At 43.6% G+C, this 10,947-nt stretch overlaps 1 protein-coding gene across 2 annotated transcripts; it reads left to right on the plus strand.

Moving 5' to 3' along the window:
• Positions 1-3,531: 3,531 nt before the first annotated feature.
• RPS15A (ribosomal protein S15a) lies at positions 3,532-9,430 on the plus strand. 2 transcript variants are annotated; one of them, XM_081257657.1, is made up of 5 exons: positions 3,532-3,555; positions 4,653-4,790; positions 5,268-5,347; positions 8,025-8,110; positions 9,281-9,430. In XM_081257657.1, exons 2-5 carry the CDS (start codon positions 4,658-4,660, stop codon positions 9,372-9,374), a joined length of 393 nt encoding a protein of 130 aa, XP_081113783.1. In that variant the 5' UTR covers positions 3,532-3,555; positions 4,653-4,657; the 3' UTR covers positions 9,375-9,430. The 2 variants fall into 2 exon arrangements, with proteins under 2 accessions (XP_081113783.1, XP_081113782.1); XM_081257656.1 differs by lacking the exon at positions 3,532-3,555 and adding an exon at positions 3,566-3,900.
• Positions 9,431-10,947: the final 1,517 nt, after the last annotated feature.

Genomic DNA, 10,947 nt, shown 5'->3' on the forward strand with positions numbered 1-10,947 from the left:
GCATATGTTTGACTTTTCTTTTTTAATGTTTCGTATACAAACTACCGTAATTTACCTGTGTTTCCTCATTGTAAATAAGCTTGTTTTCCTAGATTTTTGTGTGTATGTGTGTTCTACCAATTAGCTACTTTTGCAGTTTTAATCCGGTATTATTTCTTCTACTTTGTTTTGTGTAAAAGGGGAAAAATAAAAAAGCTGGAATCCCTCGTGTCCTTTCTTTCTAGCTTAGCCAGTACAACGTTTACATGATCGGATTTATGTACCCGATTAATGAACTACCCTGTGTGATCATTACATGGCTATAAGGTGCTCTTTAAGAACAAAATGAAATAAAAGGTTTAAATTTATTCATTCAGTAAACATCCAGGCACCACCCTAGATGGAAAAGGAGATACAATGAATAATTGATGGCCAAAGGTGATGTGTGAGAGGGCCTGGTTGGAAGAATAGGCAGGGAGCCATGCAGGAGAGAGTGCCTGCCAAGGCACCTGTGTGCCCTAGGTCCTAGCTCGGAATTCAGTACCTGAGCTGCTCAGTAAATAATCGGTGGGTGACTTTTGTCTGCACTTAGAATTTTAAAAAAAATAGAGCCCCAGTTGGATATTTTATCATTAGGCCTTACTATCTATACATAGTGGATCCTGGGAAAAGATTCAATGTCAAATTAAATCTCTTGCTCCCCCTCTCCCCAAAGTGTGTGGATCCTTCCTTGGACCCTCCTGGGGGCTTGATGATGTCCAGAACAGGGAAGTCTCAACCCAGTCACCCAGTCACCATAGGTCTCCTGGTCACTGGATGCTCTGAAATGCTGGTCTTCCACATGCAGCTATGATTACTCCCCAGGCCAGCTTGGCTACTCCTGTGCCAGCTCTGGCCACAGCACAGGTCCCTTTTCAACTCTTGCCTTTGCACCACCTCTGGCAGAGGTCCTATCATTCCAGAATTCACAGGATGACAAGAGGCAATGTATACATGGCCCTCCCGCTCCATTTCCACCCTAATACCCTTTTCCCAGTTCCAACCCAACCATTCTGAGATTTCTGTCCGTCTTTATATGCCCTCCTAGCTCTTAATATCTATAGGCCGGCCACACACCCTTCCTGACGTTTCAGGATCCCAAAACCCCACAAGTAATTTAGTAGCTTAGACAAGTTATAAGTGACCACTTTTTTGTTTTGATTTTTTAACCTAGAGCAAAATTTGGAGACAGAGTTAAGATTGAATTTCGTTTGCTCCCTCATTTGTGAAGTGGAGATAATAGTACAGATCTCACGGGGACATTATGTAAATTGCATGTGTTGTTCTGAGGATTCAGTTAATCTACAGGAGGCACTTAGTGGCAGTTAGGAATTAGTAGTTGTTAGCACCCTTCACGACACTGATCAAATGGCACTTCCTCTGTGAAAGCTTTAGCAACTTTCCAGGCCACCTCTCTGTTCTCACAGCACTTCATATTGGCGTCCTATATGGCACATTGCCCAGTATTGTGCTGTTATTTAGAGATCTGTCCCGCTAGGATCTGTACCTCTTAAGGGCAAGAACTGATATTTTTGTCCTCTCACCTGGTACAACACCTGGCAGGCACATGGTAGGCACTCATTAGATATTTCCTGGATGAAGGGATGAATGAATGAATGAAATGTATAAAGAGATAGTGGGTGGTACTAATTTTCTATTTATGGTAAGGCTCTTGAAGGAAAGTGGATTTATTCACTTCCCACTGTTGCTAAGGCCCTCAATTAAGGTGAGCACCACATTTTTTGTCAACAGGATGTGGTAAGTGTACAGGGAACCAGTTCTTAAAGGAAATGTTCATTAGAAAAGCAAATGTCCTTTTGTAAATGTAAGTAACAACCAGAGATTTCTATATCCCTGAGATGTTCAAACTGGGAGCTTAGCTCTCCTCAATGTTCACCTGGGATTTGAGAAGCATTGGGGGTGGGGGAGGTGGGCTGTGATGCTAATCACAAATCGCTGACTGAGCATGCACGCTCCCGGGTTTTATGTGTCTCTTTTATCTGGATTATTTCATTTACCCTCATAGCAACTTCAGCTGATTGGTGTATCATCCCCATTTTGCAAATGGGGAAACTGATTTGCCCATTCATTTATTCATCGAATACATATCAACCGCCTACTATGTACCAGATGACTTTTCTAGAAGCTGTGGGTACAGCGGTGAACAAAACCAACCAAATCCCTGCTTACTTAATGGAGACAGATGATAAGTACACTTCCAATATTTCAGCTGGTAAGTGCTGTGGAGAAAAATTAAGCGGGGCAATGGGGTTGGGGGGAATGGGGAGAAGGTTGTATGAGTGTGTGATTGAATAGAGACCTGAGGAAAGGGAGTGGGGAGCAAGTCTCGGGGATAAACTGGGGGGGAGGAATACTCAAGTTAAAGGGAAAAGCAAATGCAAAGGCCTTGAGGCAGAGTATGCTTGGTGTATCTGAAGAAAAGCAAGCCAGGGGCGAAAGTTGGGGGGATGATGTTCCTAGGCAAGGAGGCAGGTGTGCACGTCAGGGAGGACCTTGTAAGTTTTGGTAAGGAATTTGGATTTTACTGAGGGTGCTAGGAACCCTTGGAGAGTGCAAGGTCTGACTTAAGTTTTAAAACGATCATTCTGGCGGCCAAGTGGGAAACACAAAGAAGGTTAAGAAGGGAGGGTAAGGGTGACAGCAGAGACGAGAGAAGTCTATGGCGGAAGTTTCAGATGTTGGGTATCTAGCCTGAGGTTACTCAGCCCCGGAGAGGGCGGAGCCAGAATTCACTCCCTTCCAGGCCGCCAGACCCCCGGGCTTCAAGCCGTACCTACTGAGCATTTATTTACTACGTGCCAGACATTTTGCGAGCCCTTTGTCACCATTATCTCATCTGACCCTTGCAATAACCTTTAAGAGGCTGAGCGTTTATTTTGAAACATTTGTGGCTTTCTTCCAAACTGTGTATCTCAGAACTCGAAAGCAAAGTCTGGAACTCCTGTAAATTTCTAATATTTAGGGAGAGTCAAAAAGGAAGCACCGATTAAAAACTATATTTTTGACTGTATGAAAAAGTAATCTACACATGTTTCAAAAAACAAAACTAAATTGTATTGGGAGAAAAGCAAGTCTACCATCCCAGTTCCTAACGCCCTTCCCAGAGGCATTTACCGATTTCTTGTGGGTCCTTCTAGAGATACTGTAAATACGCAAGTATCAAAATTCATTTTAAATGGTGAACAGTTACTGCAATAAAAATTTGCAAATATCTAGGCCCTTGTCAGTTTTTGACTTTTACGGATTAGATGCTAGAAGGGAGTCGAACCTATGCTAACGCCGCACCTCCACCAGCTAGCTCCCCAGGGCCTCGCCTGGGTGTTCGACTCCATCGACTCTCTACTGCCCACCCGTGAGGAGGCTCCGCCCCTCACCAGCCTCCTTCCACTAGGCAATTCATTTTTTATTTATTTATTTTTTTTGGCGGTCCTTTGAAAGTCTCGCGATAGTCCGACCGCTTCCCATAATTCCGTGCACTCGCCCCTCCCAACTTCTTTCCGCCATCTTTCCGTGCCGGTGAGTGTCTCTCTGTGAACGGCCTAGTATCATCCGTCGGCTATCGGTGCCATCCTATGGTCTAGGACTGGGCTTCGGTGCCCTGCGAGGATGCCGGAGACCTCCTGGGCCGGGGATACTATCCTTGCGGGGGTCTGGGCAGGCGGAGGGGGGAGTCCTGCCCGGTCGCCCCATGCTCTGCACTCTGGGGAGCCCGGCCTGTGGGGCGCAGGCCGCAGCCCCGCCGGGACCCGGAGCTTTCGACCGTCAGGGGGCAGTCCCGACTCTTTCGGCGGCGCCAGGACCTCCCATTAGTGGTCGAGGCAGCTCCTTGGCTCCGAGAAGCATCGGGGAGCCGTAGCCTTGGTGAGCCGTGCAGCTTCCCATTACTTCGGCCGCGCCGGGAGCTTAGGAGACAGAGGGCCCTCAGGAGGGAAAACTGGATCCTGCCTGGGGTGGCGGTTTGCTGGGAACGCACTTGGGTCGTCTGGGCTCCAGGTTTTCCCCTCAGACACTTTGTTGAGCTTGAGGAAGCAGGTTGGATCCCTACTGTCGTCATTTGAGGCATGCCTCTATCCTTAGCTTTCAAAACTATTAAAGTTCGTGCCCACTGTGATAGAGTCCATTCTGGTGCATGTGAAATGTTTCTGCTTACCAGTGTGCTACGATTGCTGTTGGGCATAATTTTAGATGGCACAAGGACGGGCGTCTAATTTGAATAGTTACGGGTGTTAGGTGAGAGTTGAGTAGTATCTTTTGGGTGTTAGGACAAGGCTGCCACCGAGTCAGTTGGTTTAAAGGACAGTGTTAATAAATAGTACACATGCTGCTGGATTCCAGAAGTTTGGAAAATACTGCTGGTAATCATCAGTTCCCGTTCTGAATAACTGACCTACCATGGCTGGTATTTTCATTTGATTAATGAAATAATCAAATGAATTATTTGATTCGACATAGTCGACATATTCCTCTGGGTATCCTGGGGAACTAGGCTGCTTAGAAATGGGGAAACTTCCTCATGATAGAGGCAGAAAGGAAAGGATGTGTTCGCAGTGGAATGATTGGGTGCCTTTTAATGGCAATGCCAATAAAACCCCTGTTTTGTCTTCCCTGAACAGCCATAATGGTGCGCATGAATGTCCTGGCTGATGCTCTCAAGAGTATCAACAATGCCGAAAAGAGAGGCAAACGCCAGGTTCTTATTAGGCCGTGCTCCAAAGTCATCGTCAGGTTTCTCACTGTGATGATGAAGCATGGTAAGTGTCTTGCTGTTTATTATGTTTTGAGGTAAACATGTTACAGAATGGGTCCTGTAGAAGTTAACTGTTGGAGAGATGTGGGAAGATGGGGGAACAAGGTGGCAGTCATACATGGGAACTAATGCAATTGATTGGGGCTGTGGACAGGGTAGTTCTGGACAAATGATGCTGTTCAAGAAATACTGAGTAGGGTAGAACTGTTGAAAGGAGGAGAAAGTTTGGCAGCTAAAATGGCTTTTCGTTGTGTAACATTGCAGCTGCAACATGTCACTGAAAGGGCTCTGAACCTAAGAGCTCCTTGGGATGGAAAGGAGGATTGTTTTGTCTTGGGCACGAGGTAGCCTTTGGGAGTGGGAAGCCGTGAAAAGGCAAGGAGGAAATAATCCCCTTTTTAAAAGTTCAGGGTGGATTGTTTTGGGTGTTGCCCCCTAAATTTTAAAAATTATTTTTAATACAGTCACTTGTGTTCTTTAGGTTACATTGGCGAATTTGAGATCATCGATGATCACAGGGCTGGGAAAATTGTTGTGAACCTCACAGGCAGGCTAAATAAGGTAAGAATTGATTATCTTCCACGTTTAAGAACCTTCAGAATGGTCTAACAGGGTGTTCCATGTTATAGTTGCCCTTGTAGAAACAGATAATTTGCTTCCTTAAGGTTAAAAAGATGAGGGATTGATTAAAATCGTTAATTTTTATATATGACCTTTTACTGCGTTTGTTCTCCAGGTAGAATTGTGAGTTAACCTAGTGTTTGTGGAGTAGAAGGTATCTGAAGGGAGATGCGGGAGGGTTGGGTGAAAATGAACAACCGATGATACTGGTGTTTGAATCTTGGGTGGCTCAAGGCCACTAGTCCTGACAATGTAAATAACTTTTGGTCCTTCGTCTCACTTGGTGATTGTTGGGTATTTTGAACAGAGAGCATGGGATTCTCTAACTATTAATATTTCTGTTCTTGCTGACATAGGCTGAATGTATGTCTTTGAGGTCGCTTCTCCCTGTAGGCATAATCTACTGAATCTATTTGATTCTTTTGACTTTGTGGTTTAACTGATTCCATGTATTTTGGGGGCAGGTATCTGTCTGTAAGCAAGTTGGGGGGTCTCTAAGCTGCTACCCTGCTTTCTGTGTTCAGGTTTGTAGCTTTCGTATTTTCAAGGGGGTCCAACAGAGTGGGGCACACGGGCCAAGAAAGTGAGTGGTTAGTGACAGGGGCCAGATGTGTTGATAAGGTTATTTCGTGGACCAACAATTCCTATTTTACAGAGTTGGTTCCTTACATAGTGAATTTGCTTCTTGTGTGGATACTTAGTGTCAGATGAAAACTACTGGGTTTGAAGCCTTTGAAGAATTTTTGAAGGGAATTTTGGGCCTATGTCTTGTTTTGTTCTATTGTAGCCATTAGACTCCATTCCTACGGAAGGATTTGGATTCACTTTTTCACTCTGACCCTCACAGTGTTCTTGAAGTACAAGAGGGCGTGTCTTTTTTCCCCTGTTTTTAGGAGTTAGGAAGCTGAGAGCTGAGTCCTGCTCGAGGTCTCAGTAAACTGTGGAAGAGCTGGTTCCAGTATATAGTTTAAAGCTGTCCTGCGGCAGCTTTTGTTGATGTTAAAAAAGCAAAACCAAAAAAACTTAGTTGGAGAAGTGCCCTGTACCACATTTCTCTTGAACTACACATAATAGCTTGAGAAATAAGTTTGAACAGAGTATTTCCCAAATGGAACTCATTTGTGGCATCCTTGTTCTGTGGTATACTAGTTTAGAAAATCCTGGCTAACAGGTAGTTGAAATCCAGGCCCTGCCACACTAAAGTGTTGGAATTAGTTTTTGGTTTCTCAGTTGCAGCTTTCTTACTCTTTATAAGACATTTTTGCCTCAGTTTCCTTCATGCAGGAGATAGATGTACCTTATTGTGGAAATGTAATGCAGCTGGGAAGTAAGGTAGTGTTTAAAGATTATAGATTAAGAAAATTCTTGCCTTGATTGTATCCTCTTAAGATTCATCTGCTTTGGGAGCAGCTGTGCTGGAGTTCTGCTAGCTGAATGGAAGGGATTTTTGCGGCTGGAATAAAGCAAGCCTGGGTGTGGTAGTGTAGAGGCCTCAGAAAGGTCTTTCACTGTAGCTTACTTGGGTTTTCCCTATCCCTATCCCTGTATTGCTTCCATCCAGTGTGGGATTGCCCTTGACAGTCAAGTGATATTTGTAGCTGATAAGGTGATGTTATAAAAAGGAGAACCTGAGTGGGCTTCCTGCCATGGGGCAGTTGGGCATGACAGGTCCATTTTCAGTTTCTGTGGGTTCAGATCTGTCTAGGGAAGTGAACCAGCTCCAAAGACTTCACTAAGTTCTAATCTCATAGCCTCTTTTAGTTTACAGTTAAGCATCTTGGAATCTTGAATGGTGCTTATATGGATGTGCACACACAACTTTCTGTCTGCTCTCTTAGCCCTCTGAAGGTACTAATCCTGAGTGTTCTCACATGATCATTTCTTGTGTGTAAACAGGAGGCTTCCTGCTTTGATTTGTTTTTTTTTAAAGTTTTCTAGTGATTTGTAGAGTTGGTGGTATGAGCAGAGGGCGGGGTCACGTTTAGCTCTAATTAACTAAAGAGCATTTTAGTCCCCTCATTTTCCACCCAGTTGGATCTAGTCATAGACCTTGTGTGAACCCACGGATAGATTCATGTAGCCTGTTAGTGGATATTTGAAATTTTATTGTGTTTTATGGTTTAGGTATGATGGATTGTAGTGCCGTGGCTCTTAGCTCTCACTTTGGAGGATAGTTGTTGCTGTGTCATCTCTCCCCACCCAACACTGCCGTAGCATGCAGGTGGGATAACTCTTTACCTCTTTCTGCCTTCTATACATTTTGCTAGATTAGTAGGGCTTGACTATAATTTATTTGTCTAAGACTTGAGTTCTGTAAAATCTGGTCATCTGTGCTGAGACAGCTCTGCGGGCCGTAGGAATGCCCGCTAGTGGTGTCTTGGTGTTCTCCCTCTTCTGTTGACGTTTTCAATAGTTTGCTTTTTCTTCCTAAGTAGGTATAGTCTTAATTAAGTGTGTTTTTCAAATGGCATTTATATCAAAGATTGTACAAAATAGTTACCCATTAAATGTTGAGTTGGTTGGGTTATATGACAATTCAATTATAAATGCATTTTAATGTTACTCTTTTTCTGTTATTGGTGAAGTGTGAACGGCGTTTTCTGTTATGTTTTTACAGTGTGGAGTGATCAGCCCCAGGTTTGATGTGCAACTCAAAGATCTAGAAAAATGGCAGAATAACCTGCTCCCGTCCCGTCAGTTTGGGTGAGTCAATTTTCTGTATTTAAAAGTTAATGCTGTGGATCTCTGTGATGCAATTTGACTTGAGCTTTTTTTTTTTTTTAACTTAATAGCAGTAGCCGTTGTCTCCGTTTCCATCCCTGACTCAAGGATTAGCTCCTGTGTTGCTATACTTCATGTGTTAGGCTCTAGTTTCTGAGAGGCGTGGGAGAGCTGAGGCTGGCTGAGAGACAGCAGAATTGTGTGCCCTTTAATGTTTGCTCTTTTGGCTCAGTGCATATAGTTCATGTATGTTCACTGTGAATCCCCTCCTATGGCCAGGATGACTTCTCAACCATTGGCCTCTGGGGAAACTCGATTTGAAAATCTTCCTCCTCGGTAAGAGACTGAGTTCAAATCCTGGTTTTTCTGCTTTAAATCTGTGAGGCCTTGGGCAAGTCATAGCCTTGATTTCTTCATCTTAAAAATGGTAGTAGTTCTCTTGTAAGTTACAGTATCACCTGATTTAGTTCTGGTAAAGCACTTTAAGATCTGACACAGTAAGTGCTTATCTGTTTGTGGTTAAGAACTTAAACCCACGGTCATGTTTGGTGATGCTGAATTTACTCCCACTTCGTGGTTGCCGTATAACAGGTATAGTGTTATGAGCGAGTCATTTCTGATTGTAGTTATGATACTAATTTTAATGCCTCCCAATTGGCATACCTTCTGTGTCTTACGTTGATCCCCATAGTAACCCATGAGGTAGCTAGGCCAGGTGGGATGCCCTTTGTCCAAATAACTCTGTGTACAGTAGCTTTCCTGTGATCGTACACACAGTAAGTGGCAGAAACAATTCAGTCAGTTCTTTAACGCTTTAGACTGCATGTCTCCTTGAGAGCAGAAAGTGACATTTTGAAATTAAAGGAGTTCCAGTCTTTACTCTTAGGTAACATTGCTTCTCGTTGTTAGCTGAGGCCAGGGCTGTATGTGTATAGCTGATATCTCTGGGTTTGGGTCTTTGGTTCTAGGAACCGTGCCTGTGTACTGCCAGCCTGTGGAGGCAGCATTAGTCTGTGTGTCCATTATGGGAAGGCATCTTAAGCATTGATAAATGTTGGAGTTTTTCTGTACCAGAAAGTAGCTCTGTGTTGAACATTCTTAGGAAAAACTTACCAGCTTTTTTTTTTTTTTTTTTTTTTAAACTTTCCATAGTTTCATTGTACTGACAACCTCAGCTGGCATCATGGACCATGAAGAAGCAAGACGAAAACACACAGGAGGGAAAATCCTTGGATTCTTTTTCTAGGGATGTAATACATACATGCAAATAAAATGCCTCAGAGGACTCTGGTGCTTCCCTCAGTCGTTTTGAACTTTGTACAGCAGAGTAGCAAGAGCGTCTGCGGGAGCGTACAGCCTTTGTGTTAATTGGTGAATGCTGTTTCCTTGACGTAGAAGCAAGTTTTGACTTGGGATAACTTTCGCCATCACCCTTGTGGCTCACCAGAGGAGGGCGTGTCTGGCCCTGGATGGTTGACTCTGGGTTGGGGTCCAGGTGGTGAAGCTGTCCCTTTCTGGAGTCTTACATTAACCCTGGAAGGAGTGGTGCCTTTCCTATTTTTAGCTTGACAGAATACACATTTCAAGCCCTAAAAATATGATATGGTTGTAGTTGATTATGTAATTGCTCATAAGGAAGCAGATAACTAGATCCCCACAGCTCACTAAGACTCATCTCAAAGTAAATTTGGATGGCATATCAGGGACATTTTAGCAATATGTGGTTATAAAATGTCATTTTTCCAAAACATGGACCATCTTTTAAAAACTAGTTTTACTGTAAGCCTGTCACCAAGTATATTCTGGAATTGGGGAGAATTAGTTTACTGGATCACTTGACCTGGGAAATGCTTGTAAAGAGCTCAGACACCAAAGAGAGGGCAGGGGTGGCTTCTGTGAAACAGGCCACAGCTCCACTCTCCCTTCTAAGAGTAGTGCTGTCCAGTACAGCTGTAACAAGAGCCACATGTGTAGTTAAGCCTTCTAGTAGCCACGTGAAGACAAGTAAAGAGAAACAGCTGGGATTGATTTTTTTTAAATAACATTTTGTGTTCAAAAGTTAAAATTTCAGCATATAATTGATGTGAAAAATGAATGGGATTTTACTCTTCATGATGTCTTTGAAATGACGAACACTGTACATTTATTTACACCTAAAGCACATCTTAATTGGGACTAGCCTCTTTTCATAGCCACATGTGGCTGGTGTTCCATATTGGACAGCACAGTCTAGACTCTTGATTCTTGGTGGGTCTGGCCAAGGAGAAAGGACGCTTGGAAGAGATCCTGGGTATGTTATGTTACTGAGCACCTAGCCAGCTGTATTTTCCTGCATAGGAGTAGGGTGAATGGGGCAGCTCAGCCTTACAAAAAAGGACAGCAACTACTTTTCCTCAGTTGTCTGCTGGTCAAGTGGGCCAAAGTTAAAAAGGCTGTCAGGTTGTAGGCTTTATTACAAGATGTCCAGTAGACCTAATAGGATGTTAGGTGCCTAAACCTGTTTGATGTATAGGTTTGATTTTTTTTTTTTTCTTTTCAGAAAAGGATAAGTTTCACAGTTCTCCATTGGGATTGTTTTGATAACTTTCCTATAGGGCTGTTTTTGACTTTCTTGTGGGTCAGGTAGTTCTCGGTAAAAATCCTCGCTGACCTGGCGTAAGGTGAATTCTGACAAGTGACAACAACTTTGAGCTCCCTGTTGGGTAAACAGGGACAACTTAACCTCATGGGGTTGCTAACAGGGACTGGTGTATGGCTTGTATTCAGTAACGTAGTAACTTCCTGAAAGGGGGGCCTACTGTACGATGTGGGGAACAGGA

This window comes from Mesoplodon bidens (assembly GCF_964165515.1).
Source record: "Mesoplodon bidens genome assembly, chromosome: 15".
NCBI lineage: Eukaryota > Metazoa > Chordata > Mammalia > Artiodactyla > Ziphiidae > Mesoplodon > Mesoplodon bidens.